At 40.6% G+C, this 25,591-nt stretch overlaps 1 protein-coding gene across 1 annotated transcript in view; it reads right to left on the bottom strand.

The window, feature by feature from the left end:
• The window catches only part of PTPRD (protein tyrosine phosphatase receptor type D), a 359,458-nt gene that overhangs the window by 246,495 nt on the left and 87,372 nt on the right, over positions 1-25,591 (bottom strand). Inside the window, exon 2 of the mRNA XM_088472635.1 lies at positions 19,907-20,074. Within this exon, the coding sequence (XP_088328761.1) occupies positions 19,907-19,991 (85 nt within the window). The 5' untranslated portion in view covers positions 19,992-20,074. The remainder of the gene's footprint in view (positions 1-19,906; positions 20,075-25,591) is intronic.

Raw genomic sequence — 25,591 nt, 5'->3', positions numbered from 1 at the left:
AGAAAGTTGCCTAACGTTGTCATCAGGTTATGTAAGAAGGGAGGAACTTCCACTTATTACAATATATAAGCTTTACATTGCAGGTTACTATATAATCTGTAAACAATATACTGACTACTGAGTAGCTACTCACATTGACTAAAATAAACTTGTGGCACAACAGAGCTGCTCTGGAACTCAGCAGTGGTGAGTGGAACACTGGAGGGATAAGTGTTTGTGAACTGCAGAGCCTGCCCTAGGCATAGGCAAGCTAAGCAAATGCCTAGGGCATTTGGAATGCCTAGGGGCATCCAAGCCCACCTAGGGCTGGCGCAGCGGAGGTTTGAGGCAGGCACTGAGGCATGGGGTACCAGCTGCTGGCTGGGGCAAATGCTACTGCTGCTGTGCAACATCCACTGTTTGCTGCTGCTGGGTCCGATCAGAGCTATCAGCTGAGCTCCAATTGGGCCTGGCAGCAGAAAACAGTGAACGAGCAAGCAGCGGTGGAACAACCGGCAGCGGGGGCAGGGCACATGGATGGCGGTGCTCCATTAGTGGTTAGACGGCCACTACCAAAGTTCTCCAATCGGGCAGCAGCTGCAGCAGGCAGCTCACAGCCGGCAACAGCGGGCTGCCGCTGTGGGAACTAGCGGGTCCAAGCAGGCTGGAGCAGATGGGTAGAATATGCACAGTGGGGGCAGTGGGCACTGGGCTGGGCATGAACAAAAATGGTCGCTGGTCTCTGGAGGAGGGCTGCTGCGCACGCCCAGCTGCAGCAGCTCATCTTTCCATAGGCCTTTGCGAAGTCCAGCAGGCTGAGCCTGCACTGACTCCCTGCAGCCTGCCAGCACCACCCCCAGAAAAGGGCAGTGGGGAGGATTCAGCAGGAGCTGCAAAACAGCAGGGCGGACGCACAGGCAGCCAGCCAGTTTTAAAAAGTGAATGTATTAGAAAAATGTTTGATTAAAGTCAGCTCAGCATTTAGTGAGGGGTGCTGAGCTGATTGCTGTGAGGGGTGCTGGTGCTGTGTGCTGGCCGGGTGAGGGATGACTGGTGATGGGTGCTGTGTGTGGCTGTGATCTGTGCTGCTGGGTGAGGGGTGCTGTGCTGGGAGAGGGCAGAGGGGTTCTGTACGTGGGGTGTTGTGTGGGAGACGGGTGATGAGTGTTGTTTGCTACCTCTGTGATCTGTGCTGCTGGGATAGGGAGAGGGGGTGTTGGGTCAGAGGCGGAACTAGCGGCGATGCAGCGTTTAGCACGTGTTTCTTTAACAATAAAAACTAAGCCGTAAACCAATGTGTTATTTTTGGGGTCTGTGTATAAACACTAAGCTTGGTGGTGGGATTATCTGCTAGAGGGCACCAACAAAAATCTTGCCCCAGGCACCAAATTGCTTAGGGCTAGCTCTGGTGAACTGTTTGCAGCACTGCAGACTGGCCTTGAGACCAGACACCAAATAATGCACAGCAGGAGGTTTGGAGGTGTTTGGGGAATGGTGGAATTATTTAAATGCCACCAGAATCAACAAGTGCTACAGCGTTTAATGGCTGAGGCTACACAGTGCACCATCACAACCACAGTCCTCCACTAACCCTGCTGGGTCTGTCAGGCTGCTGGGGCTTCTGCAGATTCCATCCACCATTGGAAAATCCAATTGTCAAGATGGAAATATTGGTTTCCATGGCGACCTGACAACTGCTATTTGTCGAGCCCTGTTATAGGCGCTATATAAAGAACTGTTAATAAATAATAATCACCATGCTTTCTATTGTTGAACATCAGTAGAGTATGGTATGTTTGGAAGGACAGAGAATATATACCCGTCTGAGCAAACTGTGGCTCTCCAACTGTTGTGAAACTACAAGTCGCAGCATGCTTTAACAGCTGATCGGCAGGAGGGTTTGCTGGGACTTGTAGTTTAACAACAGCTGCAGAGCCACAGGTTGGCCAAGCCTGATATAGAATATTTGGTATGGAACATGCTACCTCTTACAGTTCATGGGCAAAGTTTGACCTTGGAGAAAACTTGATAAAGAATAGAGATAAAAAATAGTAATTACTTAGATGCATACTTGGCCTCCCTGATTGTCAGGTAGACTCCCTGAAATAGGAGTAATCTCCCTGTCTCCCAGAAGAGTCTACCAATCTCCCTGATTGCACCTTACCCCCATTATGAAGCAGTTATATTAAAAAAACACCAAAAAACAGAGATATATACATTCAAATGGGGTCATTAGTATAATTTCCCTACATTGGTTATAAGGCACAATAATCCCTATGGCTACATGCATTTTCTGAAAAGTATTAGTGTGTTTTCATCAACAATAGATCTTACTAACTGCTTTTGGGCTCATTTACATTTGTATATGAATCAGTTTTATCGCATGCCCCTCAGATGTAGCAGTATACGTCCACTTTACCGCCACGCTCCTAGGTATTGCTTTCACAATCTCCCTGAAATGCTTTTTCAAAAGTAGGCAAGTATGCTTAGATAATAGCTCAGTGCTTTAAAGACATTTCAGTGTTATCACATACATTTAAGCCAAAAAGGGAGCTAACTATGTGTTAGAATGGAATTGTTTATGTGTATTTAGTGTCCTCCTCCTTCCCTTTGTAGCCCTGTTTTGATTATGAAATACACACTAAACAAATTCATATATACAGTAGATTAATTTAGAATTTTTGTTGACATTCTTTTTTAAGTTTCAGTAGGCAGCGGTGAAAACAACAAAACAATTGCTAATTCACTTTTATATCACTTAAATTTGAACAAATCCCTTTTAATTTTTGCAGGGTAACTTCAGATTACTTATGGCAGAAGTATTTAGTCTCTATACAGATCAAATGCATTTTTTCCATTTCAAAAATGAGTTCACAGACACCGAACAGATGCACTGCGGTTGTGCTGTACTTAAATCCCATTTCTTTTAATCCATCTCTCCCCCCTTTTAAAATCAACAAATTCAGCTTCAGAGATCCTCTGCAAACCAGAGGTCAGCTGTTAATAGCAAAGATGCGCTATAGGGGTGCACTTATTTTTCTAAGTAGTCAGAGAGATAATACACATACCATAAAGCCTCAATTACTACCAGCTTACACTTTCATTTAGGAAAACAGATTGTCAATTTAATTTAGCCACAACCACAAAAAAATAATAATAAAATCATTTTATAGATTGTAATTACAGAGAGCTTTTGATTTCCAGAATACCATATGCTGACAAACAGGGAACTAACATGAGAACTATTCCTTTCTAGCATCTTTGGAAACATTTGCATTGATTGTCTGGTGCGTTCCTCAAGTACATTTTGGGAATCTGCCTCTTGCTTTCAAGAGCTTGTAGAAAAATGCAAAGACAAGGGGAATATAAAGCCAAATTAAAAATATGTCAAATAGTTTTTCTGACAGCTGCTTCCAAACTCTGTTATGTACTGTAAAACGGAGTTGAAAGATATGGATTTGTGATCTCCATGAAAGACGTGTGTGTTTGGTTAGCAGTTTAATGGAAAATAAATTATTTTGTGATATTCCTTCCTCTTATCAACCAGAAAAAATGGTGCAGGACTTTCAGATTTCCTGAGGGCAAAGTCCTGAATTCTTCAGGTATTATCTAATAAGCGAGAAAGTGTGTGCGTCTGTCTGTCTGTTTGTCCTTTATGCAAGGCCAGAGTTTTGTACCTAGCTCTACCTAATTTGGCATGGTGGTGCAGTTTGACCAGGATTAGGTTTTAGGCTATGATTGAATATCGTCTGGGCCATGGAGGTCTATATAGTGCCCACCAAGTAGGCTGTGGAGTCTCTTATTTAAAATTTTGGTTTAAGCAAGTTTGCTCAGAATGTCTTCCAGTGCCTAAATCTGCACTAATATGAAGGCACAGGCTGCTATGTTCCAGTAGGGGGCAGGCAGAGCTCCAAGGGAAGATCAGTGAGTCAGAGGATCAACTGTCACATTGCACCTGCACTGACAGTTACTAATTTCCTCCAAGCACATTTTTATATGCCATGCTCTCCAATGTTATCTGTTCTGCACTGATTTCTGAAACCAAAGTGATTTCTTAAACCGCAGTGATTTGGGAAGCTATAATGATTTGTGTGTTTTAAGCCACACTGCTCCTGATATACCCCATTTCAAACAGTCAGAGAATACACCTGCCTGCATTGTCATTTACTCCTAAATTACATTGTTATCCAGGTGTGAATGACTTCTGTGTTACTTGTCAAAGCTTTCCCCCTTTAGTTCTTTTCACATATCAGTCTTCAAATATGTGATCCTTTTCAAGACCATTCACTATTAAAGCACAACCAAAGCCTAAAGGCCGGTACACACTAGATGATGTGTACGACCTCATTAGTGATGGGACCTGGCGGGGTACCGGCATCAGCAAGTGCATACACATGCATTCGGCAGCAATGTCCCCACTAAGGATATTATGCGGGAGCGTGCATCGTCAGCGACATAGCGGGTACACACTAGACGATGTCTCCAATATGTTGCTCTGATCCACCGGATCAGATGACATATCGTCTAGTGTGTATCCGGTATACATTTAAGAATAGCTGTGCCAACAAAAAAAACAATCCAGTGTGGGTCGCAGCTCCTCAGCTGCTTTAAGTAAAAGAGGTAAGACATGGGGAGACCACAGAGGAAGTACAAGCAGATGTCAATGGATTAATGGAATGGGGTTATAGGCAAGAACAATGTTAAGAAAGAAGGCTGGATGTACTTCAAGGTCCATTCTTCAACCTGGGCAACGCCGAGTATCCCAGCTAGTAGATAATAGACCTATATGATAACGTAAAGACATTGGGTGGCTTTCAGTCATTTATATGCTTTCAAAACAATGTAACAATTGTCAGGTCAACTTAGAATAAATGTGTATTAAAGGCCCTGGCACCATTTGTCACTTCATTGGAGAAAACAAATAATGAGTATTGTTTAATTTGCTCACTAAGTTGAACAATGCGAAAATATAAGATTTAAAAGAGAGTAATTAATTCATCTACAGTTACTTCTACCACCATACTGACATTTTATTATTAGCCAACCTGCATGAGTGACCTTAATTCTCAAATCAAGACAGCAATGATAATGGGTGGAGGTCACAAAGGAACTTAGGGTCTTATTATTACTTATTTTTTATGTCTCACTAATCACACGCGTTGCCAGCTCAGTCAACAAAATAAAACTTGGAAAACTGATCTGAAGCATTTTTATGAAGGTTCCCAGAACATGTGAATGCACTGTATGCTTGGCAAATAGTATGAGGGTGGGGAATTATCTCTTTCTCACCATTTCCATCAGTGTCACATAAGCTACATCCTGTTCCATGATGGAAAAGAAACGTGTTATCAGGGTGTGTAACATGGAAGCATGGTTTACTCTGTAAGTCTAGTGATTAGTGAATATAATCGTTCTTTCACTCCGTTATTCGCTCCATGACTTGTAGGGATTATTGTTTTTTTTTTTTTCTAATATAAAGTATCAGGAGAAAATTTAATTATGTTTCATTTAATAAGAACACATTGACTTGTGGTATACCAGTGCAGGTTACATAATTACTGCATCTCCAAATGAATAGATGCAGGACTAAAATATAATCATATACTTCAATGTCCGACAGACACTCATCAAATATATCCTAACAATAACAACTCTTGTTTAGAAAAATGTACAAAGGTGTTAATCAGGGTACACACCTGACTGACGCAGTGGGCGGCCAACCGTCCCGTCGACTAAGTGATTCATTTGGAAGGCATACACAGTGACTTACCAATCGGCCATTCACTATGTCTAGCCTGACATCACAACTGGGCAGGCATTTAAATGTGTCCACCCAGTTGTGATGTCATTGTCACCAGCACACACAGGCAGTTATGCCTGATATATCTTTCGGACATATTGCATCTGCTGTGCTGCACGGCTGACACGATATATCTGTGAACGGTATTAATTAATACTGGTCGAACGATATATCGTGCAGTGTGTGCCTTGCATTAGACCCTGCTATAAAATTACAGGAATCTCATGTAATTTTTCTCAATAGAAATATAATTCAAACCAGGTATATCCCAAGACAGAGTTTAGTAATCTCTGTCTCAGTCTTTGTGAGTTCACCTTCTTGCAAACGTGGATAATGTGTGGAAATATCAGGCCACGACAAAGGGCCACTGTCATTGCAGAAGATTATAGGAGCTATTCCAGTTAAAGGTTAAAGTGAGCTGCTCCTTCAACTTAACGGAGCTCTAGGATCTGCACTGTAAAGCAGTGATCACGGCTTGTTCCGTTTCTGTGAGATGTGGCCTGATGTATTCGCCTGGCTATAGTGTTAAGCAGCTGAATATGTCAGCCAGGTGTGTGTGTGTTCCCATGGCCAGACTTTTGCTAGTGCTGTACTAAAGCAACGCTAGAGTTATTTACTACATATATCCAATTGTTCAGTAAACTATAACAATCAGACAAAGAAAACATGTTGTAATTAGTATAAATAAAATATTGTATACAGAAGAAATATAAAATGACCATGATCATTTTTCCCAGTCTAGGAATTCATATTATTTCATAACATAACACTTAAACCCACCACTAGTTTGCATGAGGAAACTGGAAGACAGTAATGGCGGCCGCAGCTGAGTAGTATTACTGCTTTAAGGCTTTTATGACCCAGTTGAACAGTTTAGGGTCTGTGTCTGATGAATATATATACTGTTTGTGCTGTTTCTCTCAGTCACATGACCATATGTTTTTCCCTCCATTTGTCTTCTTTTTCAATTGACTTAACAAATAAAACAACAAAATAAAATGCAAGTACAAAACATATCCTGTACCCAGGGGCTGGCTGGCAACTTTCAGCCTGGGGGGCAAATGCATGCAGGAGGCCCTGGCAGAGGAGTAGCGTGTAGCCAGGGTGCCCGAAGCATGTGCTTGCTACGACGCCACCCCCCCCTCAAGTGTTCCAGGGAGGAGGCGGGTCCATATGGAATTAATGTAAAGTAAAAATAAAGATTAGGGGCAGCCCCCTGTAGTGGTGCCCATATACAGTGACCCCTGTGCCGCAGGAGATGACCCCCTTATGCATGCCTCCAGTCGTGCCCCCAGTAGTGAACCTCCTATGCAGTGCCCCTTATACAGTGCCCCCAGTAGTGGTCCCCCCTGTACAGTGCCCCTTGTGCCCCCAGTAGTAAGCCCCTTATATAGGGCCCCCAATAGTGGTACCCCCTATGCAGTGCCCCCAGTAGTAGTCCCCCCTTGTAGTGCTCCCAGTAGTGGTCTCCCCCTTGTAATGCCACCAGTAGTAGTGCCCCCCTTGTAGTGCCCCCAGTAGTAGCACCCCTTGTAGTGCCCCCAGTAGTAGCCCCCCTTGTAGTGCCCCCATAGTAATCCTGCCCCTTGTAGTTCCCCCAGTAGTAGCTCCCCCTTGTTGTGCCCCCAGTAGTGTTCCCCCTTGTAGTGCCCCCAGTAGTGCTCCCCCTTGTAGTGCCCACAGTAGTGGTCTCCCCCTTGTAGTGCCCCCCAGTAGTGCTCTCCCCTTTGTAGTGCCCCCAGTAGTGCACTCCCCCCTTTTAGTGCCCCCAGTAGTGCTCTCCCCCTTTTCGTGCCCCCAGTAGTGCTCTCCCCCTTGTAGTGACACACGTAAAAAAAACCCACTTACCTGAATCCCCGCTCCCGCGGCCGCCATCCGCTCCTCCATTCGTCCTCCCGGGCCGGGCCGCTCTGCATTATGGGAGAGATGTCATGATGTCTCTCCCATTACCCACTGCAGGAGCCGGAAGATGGAGCGGCCCTGGCAGTGGGTGCAGCGGCAGTCAGTGAGTCTGACAGACTCTCATTGGCTGCCACTCAAAACAAACACACAGCTGCAGGAGCCGACAGCTGTGTGATAGTCACTGTGTAGTGCTGACTGTCCGGTCAGTGCTACACGAGCGGTGCAGCCTGTGTCACAGAGACACACACTGCCTGCGGCCAGCGGCCCGGGGGGCACATGGCACCCTGCCCCCCGGCCCAGACCGCCACTGCCTGTACCCCAAAAACAGCCAGTCAATTGTCACCAAGTCTAACTACACAATAGTGATAAACTGATATCTCATAATATAACTATTTTAAGTGGTTATAACACAAGCTAAAGTATACAGTACAAATGCACCTTCAAACTGGCTTATGGCCATCCATGTATGATACATATATAGCTCATCATCTATTTAAATATTTACCACAATGCTGTTAATTGTGTTATCTATCCTGTAATAAATCAATGAATTTGTACGCATGTGGAAGTCTACCGTGAAGTGAGAGAAAACTTCCTTGCTCCATGCTTATTTAAAGTTTGTTTCTTAGCCTACAGTACAACTAATTTCTGTGTCTATGGTTTATATTACTAGTAATTTGCCAGCGTTTTATCGCACGTGAAGTGTTTATTTGCTTGTTTATTCCTCCCATGTCTATGAATCCCTCTAAAACAGATTACAGCATGACATATGACTGTTTGTTTCATTCATTTGCTGTGTTTACAATGTTGCAAACTGCTAATACATTTCACATTAAGTATTTAACTGCCATATTTAATAGTCGCAAACATGAAACTAATGTTGATTTAATGTGAAGCATTAATTGAATAGGTAAATCACTAATATTAGAATAAGTCTACGACTCTGCTCTCTAGTTTTAACTTTAAAAGCAAGCGGAAGCTGACTCCACTGAAATCCAATACACACAGAGCACGTCCTTGATACTGTGCATTGCCTGGCTATTACAACATCAGAATCACATTCTGCATTGTCAGTCTGTGTAGTGAGCGATCTCTCTGTGTGCACTTCCATACCTACAGAATGAACGAAGAAACTGAAACAAATCTGCAGATAATGGAAATAGTTTGTTGATATCTAACACTTAAAACAAGTAGCATTAGATGTTCCATACCTCTCATGAGCTACAATGACATATTAAATCAATTATACTTACAATCAAATTGCAAGCAATATTTAAATCTAAAACAAATACCCACCCTATTAACTTATTAGGCTAACATTTCTTTGTAAAATCAATATGTAAATCATATTATTGCTAATTTCTAAAATAAAATCATAGATTTATTCAGAGTGGAGAGGGGAAAACACTTGTTGTGTGATCAAAAAACATAAAATAAAAGATAAAAAAAAAACATATTGCACTGTAACTTTCAGAGGAGTTCATTAGCAATATATAAAATGAGACTTCTATATAGCTATTGCAAAACTATTTATTATACCGTATGCTTTTGCTATTCTCTTTTATCAGTTAAAAAGCATTCCTAGGGTATTATTCATTATCAAGTACTTCTAATAGCACTTACACAACTCAACTTCAAATACATAGACGCTAAGGGCAAGATGTATCAAGCAACGCATTTTGAATGTGATTCATCCCGCCACTTATAGCACGCATAGCAGCATTTATTAACGCTGTATGCATATAGATTTGCTATTAAAACCGCAGAAGAAAGCTGTTCCATTAAGTGCTGTCCTTTGTGGTGTGAGGACTTTAGGTTTCATGACACGGGATTCCTTTTACACATGTGCGGCTGTGGGCCAGCCCGTGCCATGGGGGTCACTGAGAGGGATCTTATTGGATCCCTATTGGGGTACTAAGCAAAAAGAAGCCCATTGGCTTCCATTAGGCACAAGTTGTGGAAAGTTTAGACTTCCGGAGCTTGATACATATGAGAAATTTGATCAAACCTCCGAAATTGTCAGTTTATTTAGAAAACTGGCTTATAAAATAATGGAAAATAGCACATATGTTTATACTATTGTAGTAATAAAATAAAATAGTAGTTAATACTCAGTAAAGTAAATACTGTACATATGGCTAAAAAACAATTATGTATCTCTGAGTTCATGCTCAGTACAAATAACCCCATGAATATAGAGGTCAAATGCTCATGAGAGGTTGTAATTTCACTAGTTATTGTCCCAGTCCTAGTCCTCAGCCTACTGTATGATGAAAGTGACTGATAGATTGATTAAAGCCAGAGCCCTGAAATCATAAAGGACTCCATCTCATATATCTGTAATTCATCACAGAAAATAACTTGTTTGTTGTGCCTCAGGTATTTGAAGTGCAATTTTGGAAAGCTGTGTTCTGTATAGACTCACTGCAAAGAGACGGGAACACAAAAGGGGAAGTATAACTGCACAACACAAAGTACAGTATGCTAGTACTGTTTGCAGTAAATGGACGAAAAAAATGCTGCTATTTACTAAAATACCTGTTATATCCTACTGAGTATACATTTTGAACAACCATTAAGCACATAGGGAATTCATTTAACGTGAGCTGGATGGCAGATGATGTTGCCAACTTCAGCCCCTCAGAGGGAAACTGGAAACTGAGGGCAATGAAACTAATGTTAAAAAAACATAATTTCTGACCCTTCTCCTGAATTTCCCTCAGCCCTCCCTTTGCTACCACATTCCAATCATTCCTGGTGAGACCAGTTTCCAATGCTAATTCCATCCAAGAGACCTGAGCCTTCACTTCATTGTAAACACCTGTATTTTATTATCTCTGCTGTGTAACTGGGAGGACACCATCAAACTGTAGGAAGATGTCGCAGAGCATAACTACAGCTCCGGATTATCTCTAAATGATAACATTAGATTGCATTAGCCCACAGGGCAGCCAACATCAATAGCTAATTTAAATAATGCCTAAGGCATTAAAGGTAGGCGTACAAAACTGTAAGAGGCGAGCAGTTTTAGAACTCATTTTAAAGGACTGCATATAGTATGTTTGAATAATTGTGCTCATAATACAATACATTGGAATTAGGCTTTTACTCGGCTCATATACACTAATGTTTTTATTTTTTCAAAACAGCATGACAATTACATTTTCTTATCACAAGGACATCACACAATGCCCCCAAAATATTACACCTATGACCACATAGCTAAACTGTGTTTTGAGATGATTATGACAAATGAATAACATTGATAGGTAAGTTTTTCGGGATGATAAAGAGGATTGTGCAACAGAAAATAAAGCATTGGTTCTCTTTTACATAGGGAGCTCTGACATACTAACACATTTATAGAAGCTATGTAAAGTCTTCTAACAGAAATATTATTATGCAGTCATTAAAATAAATGATCTATTCATTCAAAGGGACAAAGGTGAATGGCATAAATTGATTTGCAGACAAACCTCATCAGGAAGGCAAATAATATTTCCTTAAATTTAATGTATTTATTTATATTGCTTTTTATTAAACACTTTTATCAGTTTAAAGTGGACCTTTCACTAACTAGTAAAAATGTTTCCAGATTAATCTAATCTATCTATCTATCTATCTATCTATCTATCTATCTATCTGTCTATGTTATTCATGTTATTGTAAATACAAAATTGCACTGTACAGATGATGATAATGAGGAAATCAGTTTAATTGTCAGTGAAGAATTAGAGCATTAATTGTTGAACTATGTAGGGATGTGTAGAACTGCAATTTAGTGAGTGATACTGCATAGTTGGCCTCTCTTTTAGATAATTCTCATAAAGAAATTATACGACATTTTACTTATTTTTGACACATGCCGTCTGCTACATGTGCTTCATACATCTTTACTGTGTTCTGAAAATAAAAAGACAAAGAACTGCTCATTGCAGCTTAAATACTCTTCCTGTCATGGCAGACGAAGGTACACTTTAAATGATCTTGATGTGATGATAGGCTAGGGACCAGCAGTAATGTGCAGCGGGCTAAGGATGTCATCCAAGCGCTCGGTAAACTAATAGATACTTCAAATGAAAATATGCAGTTTCCCTGTACAGAATGTATCCCATTGAGAAAAACAAAATATTTTTAACAGCTCAACAATTCTGCCATTCTTGAACTAAAAGCCAGATGTAACTGAGACAATTCCACTTTCATGATGAATGTATTTGATTTGAAGGTACATTTTTACATTAATAGAACACTACTTTCAGAACAGATGACTGTTCCTGATGACACAACAACTGTAACGACCTAAGTTTGCTCCTATTAATGAAGTAACTTCCAAGATAATACCAGCAATGGGAAGCTTGCCAATGATTATAGATTTCTTGTGCAAAGTTGTTATTAATAAACAACATGAAAAATAAACCCATCGAACAACACTATGAACCTGACATATTGGGCACAAACACACAGTCATTTTAGAGGGCATTCCTTGTCATTACATGTTTACTATCTTTAAGCATAATTTGCGAAACTACAATGACAAGTCATATTTATTATTTATTTATTTTACTTTTTAAGGCTATAAAGCAGTGGTTCCCAAACATTTTTGAATCACGGCGCCCTAGAGCATTATTTTCAAGGCACCCCTAAGCCAAAAGTTTGTTATTGAAAAATTCAGGAAAAATTTTAGTAAAGTAGTAAAGTGAAGTAAATTGTGCTGACCTGTCATCTTTAGGCTCAGTTATGTGGCACATCTGTTGGTCTACATATTTACATTGCATTGACCATAAATAATTTTGTTTGGTGCTGGACCACCAACCTGAGGCACCCCTACAAGTGTCCCAAGGAACCCCAGGGTGCCACTGTGCACAGTTTGGGAACCACTGTTATAAAGGCTATAAAGTGCTGTCATATTCTGGAATTGTACACCACCTTGTACCTGTACAATACCAGAATTCCATCTGGTCTACTGAAGTACACTTCTCCCACCCTCCATCTCTCACTGTCTCTCTATCTCCCTAACATACACTCGCCTTCCCTTCTCTCACACTTGTCTTGCACCTTCCTTGGGGTCTATTCATATATAGCCCTTTATCACTCTCCCACTGTGATAACAGGGCTTTTCACTGCTTCAAACCATTCAGAGAAGGGATTACAATTACCAGAGCCGTAACTAGACTTTCTGGTGCCCTGTGCCAGAAAGAGCATTGGTGCCCCCCTCATTTTTCAAAGGGGCATAATGCACCCAAAAAAGGGCCATGGCTTTATGGGGAAGGGCCAGGGAAGAGATAGGAGAGGCCAGGAGATGTTGGGGATGAAATAAGAGGAAGCTACAAGCAAGAATGATAATAAACAGAAATTTGACAGGCCCAAACAGCGACCCCTGACCTGTGGTGCCCTGTGCGATGGCATCGGCCGCACTACCCTAGCTACGGCCCTGACCATTACTGCCTCTCTAGAGAGCAGTGATGTCTACCTTCCTGTTTCCTCTCCTCCATACTGTCTATGCAATATATAAATATTTTTGGTAACTGTTTAGGATACCCCAGGATAGTGGGGGGTAGCACCAGGATAGTAGAGGGGCCTGCTTTTCAGATTGCTTAACCGTAAGTATTCATAAATTACTACTTAGAAGCATATTTATAAATTATTCTGTTTCAGACCCTTAGTTGTAATTTCTTTTTGCTGCTATTTGTGGTAATAAGAAATAAAATGCTCTCAAAATGTATAAACATTTACATGCAGGACAGGGGCTTTAGAAAGGAGACTGTCCCTGCGATGTGTTAGGAGTGAAGTGACAGCACCAGGTCATCACTCTTCTTTCGGGATTCCTGCGCATGCGCGGGCTACTGACCAGGCATGTGCGGCGACCATTTCCAAAAATTGCTGGAGGAGCCCTCTGCTGGTAATTTTTTGCAAAATATAACTCATAGGCTACAAAAGGCTAACGCCTTATGGCGTTAGTTGCAAGGGTCATACTCAGGAATACTTCACATTCTGGAGCTAGGTAAATCTGAGCTACGTAGCCCCCATTGAAACCTGCTGCGGTCCCTCCATGGTACATTCAGGGGATACCTGCAAATACTAAATATATGTGTTTTCAGGGAATATTCTGCAAATATTATTTGATAAATAGGCCGCTTAGAACTACTATATATCGCATGAATTTGATGTGATATACAGTATAGTGAAAAGGAACACTCACCACAATGTTATATACATGAATAGACCCCCTTACTGTATCTCTCTGCCTTTTACTTTTCTTCCTTCCCTACCCTTAATTCTATATTGCATACTCTATCTATCTATCTATCTATCTATCTATCTATCTATCTAGACACGCACATAAATGTATATAACAATTCAGGAAAATTAAATGGAAAATGTGATGTAATTCTTTCTCAATAAAATGAAACCTAATGCATCTATGTTTACTATAAAGAATTACAGCTCTCTAGCAATGGCAAGATATCATCACTTCCCAAAGCCTGAACAGCTGTTACACACATGGTCTAGAACTTTTATTGGGACCAGTCCTGTGTTTTATAAACCCCCCTCATGGTGATGCAATCTGTCTAGTGTATACGGATAATATATCACTCAGCTTCATAAAATACTCATACCAGGCTCTGCGGGGAGTATTATCTCTAAGTAAATTAGACAATCAACCTACAGCATATAGCTATAATTGGTCACAAATGTCCTCAGAATGGGTGTGGACTGAGGAACTTGGAAGGCTGCCATGGCTTGTACGAGTGTATCTTTATATTGTTAGGAAAAAAAGCAAAAGTGCATCTACTCACACTCATCTAAAATTCCCTGCATTTGTCATTTACAACATAAGGAGAAATGCCGACGTACCCAACCTATATCTTCAATGTAAGTTCCCTCTTAATGAAAATCAGATGTGTGCAAAAAAACATAGAATAGATACTGTAAGAGCAGGCAATTACCTGTCTTTTTATATATTCAGCCATGAATGTATTAAACTGCCAACTCTTACAGTGCCACCATGAGGTTTGGGACTGTGAGGTCTATTTACTAAGCAGTGTTAGGAGACAGAGGGAAAAGTGATAAGTCAGTGATAAGGTGCCAGCCAATCAGCTCCCAACTGTCATTTTTCAAACTCAGCCTGTGAGATGACAGTTGGGAGCTGATTGGCTGGCACCTTATCACTTTTCACTCTGTCTCCTAACACTGTAAATAGACCCCAAAGTCTCACTGTCTTATTTTCATCCACACAGTGAAATCTGACAAATCCCATTCCCTTATTCTTGTTGGCAGATGAGATGCACTACTGGTTATATCAAGGTTTGTGTGAGGATGTCCCAGCCTTTATACTCCACTATATCCCAGCCTTTATACTCCACTATATCCCCATGCTCTAGTTATATAAGAAGATGCATGAGTAGGTTGGAAAGACAGAGTTATGTAGGAGGAAAGAGGAAAACCGCCGATACTCCCCATAAACAGATATGGTAAGTACCCCTTGAACAACAATGAACTATAGTCTACAGTTTTATATGCCTCCATATGCTCTAATGGGGCAAAAGACACCATACTGTATAGGTATAATGGCTATAAGAATGCAAATGAGATATCTATGGGATCATTTAAGCTATATTGGATATTAACTGGCACTTGAGGTTATATGGAAAAACTTTTCCATAAAAAAATAAAACTTAGATTTGTATATGTATATGTTTGTATATGTTTATGTTTTTTATGTTTTTGTATATGGTATATGTTGTTTTTTGGTCATATTATGCACATTCAGTATTTACATGTTTCGCCATTAATTTTTTTTACCATTAAATACTGACACTTATCAGTAATAGATCATCCTCTGTAATATATTTGAAAGGGATCCTTTCTGTTTGGATCCATAACACCCTTTCTATGTGGCTAAAATGTGGATATTTGTGCAAGACTCAATATGTCAAGCCGATTGATCAATGTCTAGTTACCTTGATTCTACCTTTTTATCTTTGACATTAAGGCTCTATATTAAAAATATCCAATTTTCAAGATTGTACAGAAAAGTATTGACTCCTTTTTGATCATATTAGATCACAACAATGAGCAGTACATAGCATCAATTTGTGAGCATACCAAGCACACTGTGCTTCTCCACTGCTAAGATAGAACAGCCTATTGCAACTTAAATAATGTGTGATTTTTTTTTTCTTAACTAAGTTATTTAAACTTTTTTGTTAAATAATACTGTTCATGCTGTTTTATGTTTTTCACCCCTAATATATATTCCAGAAGCATAAACCTCATATTCTGTTGTTGTTTTGCCTTAGTTTGTTCAGAATGGTAAATTATTTACTGCAGAGAGTTTTTGTGAATTGGGAAAAAAACAGTATTCAATTTAAAGCTTCAATTCAGTCACAAATGTCGGTGTAGCTGGTGGTTAAACAGATCTATAAAATGCATTTGTGTTTCAAATACAGCAACAGACAGTTACAACAATTCTAAATCAATTATTAACAAAATAATAGAAAAAAAAAACAATTGCGGTAAAGTAGCCCAATAAAAGTGAAATGGAAAACACACTTGAAAGGTAAATGCAGAATAGAACAAACATATCAATATTTTGCAGCTTTCAATTTACTATTCATAACCGTGTCTGGTGACCTTTGTCATGTTACTGTTACTATATCTATGAAGAACAACGTGGTAGTTTTGTATTCCTGTTTACACAAGCTATGACAAATTCATCTTAAGTAAAACCAATTACTTGAACCGCAACAATCAATTTATTTAATACTGAACATGTGTTACTATTAATAATAAATTTGCACGCATGCATTGCATACACACATACCCTGTCTGACCTTATAAGAGGAAAAAGGGTGAAAATGCTTCTGTTACCACTTTTTTAGTATATGCACCACCCAAGTGATTATATTAGAAACGATTAGCATTTTAGAAAATGAGGGCATGTCGTCCCTGCTTTGTAGACGTGCCGAGGCCAGGGTTTGCATCTTTCAATGCATTTTTCCTGGCCCCGGCAGAGTGAAAACGCCAGATAATCCTGCGTTACCTGAGGTTACTCAGATGGAGATGCCGGGCTGTCACAAGAAACTGTCACTGTCCTCAGTGACTGGGAGCCAGGCACTGCACAAAAACATCACAGTGCATAGCCCGGCTCCCGGTCACTGAGTAGGAGCTGACATTTTGGTGTCACCCCCTCGAACGGTGTCACCCTGTCCATGTGAATCCTAATATGCGCAGTGTTACGCCCCAGCTTCCTCTGTGCGCGCAGTGCATGTTAGGTGTAACGTGGAAGCATCACACCGACGGGAGAAGAGGACTGGGAATGGAGGTGGTAAGTCTAACGGGTCGGGAGGGGGCTGGTACTGGGAAGCACAGGAGTAAGTGGGGAAGAAGGGGACAGGGACTGGGGGAGCAGCTGAGGAAATGGGGCGGCTGATATGACCTGGCTATTGTTGGGTCCATTTATTCACTAGTTATTTTATATTTTCAAAAGTTATCAATTAAACAAACAAACATATAAACTATAACAACACAAGACTTTACATAAAACAGTGTTTCCCATTTTTGGTCATCTTACACTCCCAACAGCTCATGTTTCTGTCTGTGGAAATAGGAAGGATATTACTGACCTAGTCAAGTAGACTAAATCATCTGTGCACAATTGAAGAAATTTTGAAAACATGAGATGTTGGGGGTACATGAGGACTAGCCGCTAAGTCCGTTGCAACTCTGCTAGCGCTTGCCGTTTTTTTTGTGTCTTGTTTGCCGAAAATGTGTCTTGCGTCACAATGCGATGCAAATGGGAGGCATCAGGAGACTGCACTGACTAATCTGGTATGCAACACTTGTATATCTATCTGTGTGCGACTGAGTCTGTATATAGCGCACAATGGAACGTGGCGTGAAAAAAAGCTGCGCCCACTACATCGTGGCCCTTCGTATACAGGTTCATTCTTAAGGTGCCTACACACATAGCGATTTGCTCACAATCCCACGATGTGTGCGATTTCCCCCTGAACTCTCCCCGGGAGCTCCCCGGGAGTCGTGGGTACGATTTGGTCTAAAAAAGCTGCCAATGTGACACACGATCTATCGTGCCTCCTAAACTATCCAGTGCATCGTGACTTGAGATTGAAGATGCGATGTGCGACCTGTGGGGACGCGCATCGTGAGTGGGGACTCACAATTTGGGCATATTTTACACGATCTATCGTTCCGATGCATCGGAATCGGCCAGATCGGGTAAAATATCGCCATGTGTGTAGGCACCTTTAGTCGCACACAGATATAGAAATGTCGCATATCAAGTTAATCAGTGCAGTCTTATTGTGTCCTAGTCGCATCACATTGCTACTAACACACAATTTCTGCAAAAAAGACACCTGATGCTAGCAGAGTCACACAGAACTTGCTGCGCCGAGAGGGGCTGTTTGTCTCGACTGCAGCAATGATGTATGAGGACACATCTGTACATTACTCTAATATGTTAGCATGTGCTAAAAACTATTTCAGTTTTTGGACTGCGCTAAAACAACTTCAGTGGGGAGCTGTCATGACAGCTATTATGACATCTAAAAAGGTTTAGATTCTTTGTAGAGCTCAGTCTGATTTTTATTGTTTATTGTCTAAAAAATAGAAATGATAACAGTAATAATAGCAATAGGAATATGACTATTTATAATTCAACATATACGTTTGTGTTATAGTTTTTGCTTGAGTGACTAGGTAAGTTGAGCTGTATTGTTGTAATTGTAAAAATAATTACTTTGTTGCGGAAAGGGGTATGTGATTTTTTTTTTTAAGCATAGAGCACATATTTCAGCACATAGCCCAACATGATTAATGAAGAAATTACGTAAATCGCTGCTATCAGGTGGGAGCTTTCAGCTAGTGATAATCCCACAGTGTTTGTAGCATTCTGTCTTAAAAAGACCTGATGGAAGGCCTTCCGCTATTGCCAACACAAAATTAAATTAACATTACAATAGACAAAATGTAGTAGCGCTTTGATGATGAAAATTCACAAACAATTATTTCAAATTGCATCAACCATATAGGTCACTTTAATAAAATATAATATATTACACTAGAATCAAATAAAAACAATTATAGCAAGCCAATGTACTGTATACACCTAGTTTAGGACCACAACAGCACATTCCCTGTTCCTATAATACTGCCGGATACTTGGGTAAATTTAAAAGCAATGCTGTCACTTAGATGTTTAAAGTGGTAATGTCCAGTACATGAACACTGGATGTTGGTATAGACACTGAATACAATATAATATTCAATCGTCCCGTATATAGTTACCAGATCCTCATACCGATAGGGGGAATACTCCTATTGACATACAGGTGTGTATGATGCACATGGAGTCCTCCAAATTCCACTGTGTGGACCTCTGTTGTAAATCCAGGGTGTGGACAGCAAAAAAAAAAAGATATTCCCAAGAAGAAATCAAATCCGGAAAGTTGGTTCAGGGTGGCTGAAAAACAGGTCGCTCAACCAAGGAGAACACCAGCACACCTCCTAATTTTCCAAGTGTCTACACACACAGCGACCTGTTTTTCAGCCACCCTGAACCAACTTTCCGGATTTGATTTCTTCTTGGGAATATCTTGGACCTCTTTTTTTTGTTGTCCACACCCTGGATTTACAACAGAGGTCCCCACCATACAATTTGGAGGACTCCAAGTGCAGCATACTTACCTGTATGTCAATAGGAGCATTCCCCCTATCGGTATGAGGATCTGGTAACTATATACGGGACAATTGAATATTATTATTATTATGAATATTACTGTACATTACCACTTTAAAAATCTAAGTGTCAGCATTGCTTTTAAATTTACTCAAGTATCCGGCAGTATTATAGGAACAGGGAATGTGCTGTTGTGGTCCTAAACTAGGTGTATACATTGGCTTGCTATAATTGTTTTTATTTGATTCTAGTGTAATATATTATATTTTATTAAAGTGACTTATATGGTTGATGCAATTTTAAATAATTGTTTGTGAATTTTCATCATCAAAGCGCTACTACCTTTTGTCTATTGTATGTTTATCTATGCATGGGCCCGACTAGCCCTTATATAGAAGCAGCTGGGATTAAACCACTCACTTCAGCGCCTGTACCCATTTATTGGTACCCCATTCTTTCATCTACACAAAATAAAATGACACATCAAAGCTAAGATTCAAAAGAGAACAAAGCACTAGACTTACTTTCAGCACGAGCATGGAGTAGGAAGCACAGAAGTACCAGCATTGGCCTGGCACAGTTCATCATCTGACAGCTTGGCACCTGCATGCTTAGGAAGGCTTGATGTCACTGACTCTTAAAGCCAACGGGTGTCTACCCACTCAAATGTTTCAGTGTGGTATTCTCACAGCCTGAAGAAGAGAACGAAACACACAAGATAAGGATATGATGCTTCTGCTGTATTAAGATCTGCTGCCCAGCATGCAACACTGAAAAACCATCAGCTATAGCACATATTGTCATATTTCCACATTATACTTATTGAAGTACATTACACTCTTTGTGTTTTTGCCAACATGCATAATGCCAACAAGCAGCTTGGCAGAGATGGTGATGTGTTTCCCCATATTAGAGTAAAGTAAACCTAATCCCAGATGGTTTCTTCTCCTGGTCAAATCATCACCCAAATCATTTATCTTCATAATTAGCTGTCATATTAGCAAAGGTATTTGCCAGACTAATGCATTTCATACGTTTTAGCACATCCAAGATTCCAAGCATATTTATATAGCATTTGTCTGTAAACAGCTCTTTAGACATATATTTATGCGGCGCTGACATACTGCAATGTCATGAAAGATAAAATAAAACCAACACAGCAGACTGTCACACAAAAGGAAGTAGTTTAAAAACGACATCACCAAATATGTTCTAGATGTTAAGTCTTTTCAATGATCATGTAACTATAATTATTTGTTTGCCCTAGCATGCTTTGCACCAGTGTATACTGCTGCTTACAGTTCATCACTAAAGGTTATGGGGAAAAAAATGCATTACATAAAGGCAATATATAGCAGCTGAATTGTTGACACATATTGTCTTGGCACTGAATCGCTTCATCAGGCTCCGCCTCCTGCTTCACAATGGCGTTAATCACGGCTTTGTTTAGAGGGGACGAGGCCACATTGATGCGATCGTGCGGTCACGCCTCCTGCTCTGCCCCAATACTACGTCATCTCCCCATCACTCCCCATCACACACCCTGCCCCCCCCCCAAATGTCGGCAAGTATGATTTATGGGCAACTCAACTCCATTGTGGCTGAATGGATGTTTCCTGGGTGGCAACAGGATTTTGCACGTGTGGTGACATATCCTGGGTGTGTTGGTGGAATTGTGGGCTATGCAGAGCTGTACGTTTATAGAGATCTGTCTGATTACAGATGGCTCTATTGTCTTGCAGAAGACATAGGGATGGTGCATGTGTGTACTATAATGTTGACAGCTGTTTAAAGCATAAATGCATAAAGCTGTGTTTGTTGCAGAGATGCGTGCACATCGGTGTATATCCTCATTTAGTTCCAGACACGCAGTGTGAGTGGATTTTAACATTCTGCGCAATCCAAGTATACAGATTTTTCTACCCTTCCGCAACCATAGGTACACATAGTTTGCAGAGACATCTTCAAAGACCAGAGAAAAAATGCACCCATTGAAGTGAAATGGTCAGACCATATAGCAAAATGTTCTTTGAGTGGTCTAGTGTATTAATTTTCTTTTTGATGTTCAGTATACACAGTACATATTCTCAGTAATGCTGTTGTGAAGCAACATAGTCTTGTCCATTATCTTCATGATACAGTCTACCAGTCCCCAAGGTAACATATTTTACTGAACGTGAAAGTGAAACATTTATTATGCAGGAATAAAGTAATAAAATATATTTGACATATCACTGTTGAGTGGAACCCAAAGGACCATCAACTTTAATATTTATAGTTGCACAAATTAAATTATGTTTCTTTTTCTTGTGACATTTGATAACAGTAACCAGCTGATGCTGTGTTTGCTTACATCAAATAAATGTGTAGTAAAAACTGGTTAAATATGTTAAAGGCATGTTCATATTTTAATGGCAATGAGAAAACAGAATCTAGATCAATGGTGCTCAACCTCAACTCTGAGGATTTCTGTCTGTAGAAGCAGGTGGGATAATTACTGACCCAGCAAAATAGATTAACTCACATGTGCATGATTAAAGAAATCCACAAAACATACCCTGTTGGTGGCACTTGAGGACTGGAGTTGAGAAACCATGGCAAATGCACTGAATGTCAGGGTGATTCCCTGAAATAGTACTTGCCTTCCTTGACTACCTGGAAAGTCTAGCAATAGCAATCTCCCTGAGTCCACGTTGGGTGAGTGCAACACTGTCTGCCCACCACTGAGGAACACTATGGAGAATATGGAGAGTAATGTACTGTGCTACAAGAAAATGGCTAATGCTGTCCAGCACACTAATTGCTATATTAGTGGCCATGTGCCCAAGAATGTGTGCTGAATTACAGGTGATTTGAGTCCAAGGATGTGTGCTGCATTACAGGGAGTGTGTCCACGTACAGAAGAGTCCACATATACATATAGATTCCTTGCGTGTTAAACTGCCCTTCTAGTCATGCCATGCCGTGGCGTGACAGGGTAGCTCCAAGTGTCTTATCATGTGTATTTTTACCTTTAAATGCGTCTTATTCGCACAACAATGTTAATAGATAGCACAAGCATCTTCTGCTGATTAAAATGATATGAAGCATGTCTATGTTCTGTGTGCGACTGCGGGTGTATCTGCATATAAAAACGCTACGTTACAGTGTTACAGCCGCTGACACTGTAACGTAGCGTTTCGCATTCAGATACACCCGCAGTCGTTCACAGAATATAGGCATGCTGCATATCATTTTAATCAGCAGAAGCTGCTTGTGCTATCTATTAACATACCTATTTGCATTGTTGTGCGAATAACAGACATTTAATGGTAAAAAGACGCACAAAAAGACGATCGGCGCTACCAAGTCACAGCAAGTTCTTGCGTTATGTCTGATGCGACTTATAGCGCACGGAGGATAGATGTATGTGGGCACAACTGTAGATAACAGGCAATGAATGAACACACAAGGCTGGGTTTCATTGGTAAGTGAAAGAACCACTGTAGAGCGGAATGTCTTACAAAAGACTAATCCTGACAAGTATTGCTAGGTTGTACTATATACATACTTGCCGACTTTCAGCTCCCGCCTTCCGGGAGAGAGCTGTCAGGCTTCTTTGGCTCGGGGCGTGATGCGGCAGAAAGGGGTGCAGCGCTGTGATGATGCAGCATTGGGGGCGGTGCATGGGGCATGACTGCGCAATTGCGTCATTATGGTCTCACCCCCTCTTAATCTCTGCATTGTGAATCAAGGAACGGGGCCACAAGGGGGTATGTATGGGGTTGTGGGGGGATGCAAGGGGGTGGCTGGGAGATTTGCCTACTTTTCCGGTGAGTGAGCACCAGCACCTCCTGTACACACTTTAATTTTCATAGGATTGTGCTTGGGGATAAACCATGAATGAGTATGTGCTTAGCAGATGTTATCTTCAATCATAGTTTTCTTATAAATAAAATTATTAAATTAATTTGTATTCAACTACCGATGAAAGTGATATTAAAATGATAATGTGTATCCTACAATATTGATAAATAATATGTAAAAAAATACTGGTGAGTGCATAGCATATCTTGTATGCAATTATTTGATCATTCAAACTTAAAACTATTATGTAATATCAAATTATATGATAAATTCCGGTATATAAAATATTATGCAATTGAGACCAAAACATATTGTAAATAAACTATGCTGTAATGGCACAACATTTATATTAATGTATTTTAAATAGCAGATAAATACAGCTCACATGGATGACACCTGTTCTAATTTATGACAAGTTGAATTTCAACAGCCTTCATCTTGTGTGCTGTTTATCCTTTGATACCATGTACTGTGCTCCTGAAATGAATGAAAGCCAGGGAAATCATAGTAGGCCATGTGCTGAGGGCACCAGCTCACTCTTATCATCATAACCATCTTTATGCCAGTATTTCAAATAGCAGCAACATCCATAAGACATCAGTCCTGTCGGACTCAATTTGTGTCTGTGCAAGCGTATCCGAGCCAACTGCTTCATAATGACTTTGATGCTATCACTGAGATGGAGATATATAGAATGTGCTCTCTGAGGGAGGAAAGGTTGCTTTGTTTTCTTGTGCTGTTCACAGTGACAACGAGGGCCTTATCCACATAAATACAAGGATTTAAAATTGCACTTTAGGAACTGGTGGAATAAATATTATAGAATACTGTTTTTCAAGTCAAATGAAACTGTTTTCAATGTGTATATGTAACAATATATTAAATAATATATTAAACATTTTGTTTAACTGTCTAAAATAATGATAGTATAATAGCAAATAATAGTGTATAGCCGGGTACACACTAGACGATATGTCATCTGATCCGGCGGATCGGACCACATCGGCCAGTGTGTATCGGCTATGTAGCTGACAATGCATCGTCAACTACATCGCCCATCGGACATGTATGCAGGTCCGCAGGGCGCGACATCATCAGAAAGGGCCATGCAGCATGGCCCCCGCTGTCGCTTCCGACATCGGCAAGTGTGCAAGTACTTGCCGATGCCGGCACCCTGCCGGGTCCCGTCGCTAACGAGGTCAGTACACACAAGACATAGTCTAGTCTGTACTGGCCTAATGGGTAGGAGCCAGCGCTAGGGAAGATTGAACCTTATAACTGGTTAAAAATTTTACTATTTCACTAGGTCATTTCACTAGGGATGAAATCAGTTACCATAGTTGGCCATTATTCCAGTTCTTTCATGGTCATTTATGTAGTGGTGTAATATATATATATATATATATATATATTGTGTGTGTAATATCACCACGCCTATCTGATGCCCAGCTGATGCTGTCTGGTGGGGCTGTAGCAGCCAAGCCAGGCCAACGGGCCAGGAGGACAGTGGGACTCCTTGACTTTGCGCGGAGTTGTGTATAGACTATCTTCCCTGGATAGTTAGGGATGAAGAGGTGAGGTGGTGCCCTGAATGCCCTAGGTTATTTCTTTTTTCTGTTGCTGTGTGCTGACAATACTAAATCATAAATTTGTTTGTATTAACCCTTATCAAGCTGAATAGTGACCCTTATTTGAGCACCCAAATACTGCACCACTGACTACTCTACTGAGAAAAACTCCCCAGAACGTCACTCTGTCTCTCTCTCTCTCTCTCTCTCTCTCTCTCTCTCTCTGTCTATATATATATACATATATATATATATATATAAATACATGCGTATATAAAGTGTATTTATCTGTGTATATATGTGAGCGTACAATGTAATTTCTGTTCATAAGCAACCCAGTTAGAAAATGAAATAAACATCAATCTAAGTTTGTGAGAGTAGGTAAAAATTGCTTTAGTGTGCAGTGCAGACCCTAAACCAGATTACTGTTAGCTTGCGCTGTGACAAATGCTGAAATGTATAAGCTTGAAAGCATCCTAAGCCCTGGCTGGAAATAAAAAAAAAAGCTTACAAAGTTTTCCAGTTTGCCTTGTGAAATCCCCCTATCCTTGCTATGACAAGCAGCTTTCTCTGATGAAAACTGGAAGTTGATTAGACCTGTGCAGTAGCGCATGCAGAGGGGTCCCGAGTACTCAGAATCTCCCCCCCCCAGTAGATGTGAGAGCAGGCACCATGTTATTGAGCCCCGTCCCCCCCTCGCGTCAAAATGCCGCAATTCGCAGGTCAATCGAGAGGAGGCAGAGCCAATATGATGCGATTCCATAATAATATAAAGCCAGCCTGCCAGGTCCTGTC

The sequence above is a fragment of the Taudactylus pleione genome, unplaced genomic scaffold (genome assembly GCF_031769625.1).
Source record: "Taudactylus pleione unplaced genomic scaffold, aTauple2 ptg000127l, whole genome shotgun sequence".
Taxonomy (NCBI): domain Eukaryota; kingdom Metazoa; phylum Chordata; class Amphibia; order Anura; family Myobatrachidae; genus Taudactylus; species Taudactylus pleione.
This window is presented reverse-complemented; position numbering and strand designations above follow the sequence as displayed.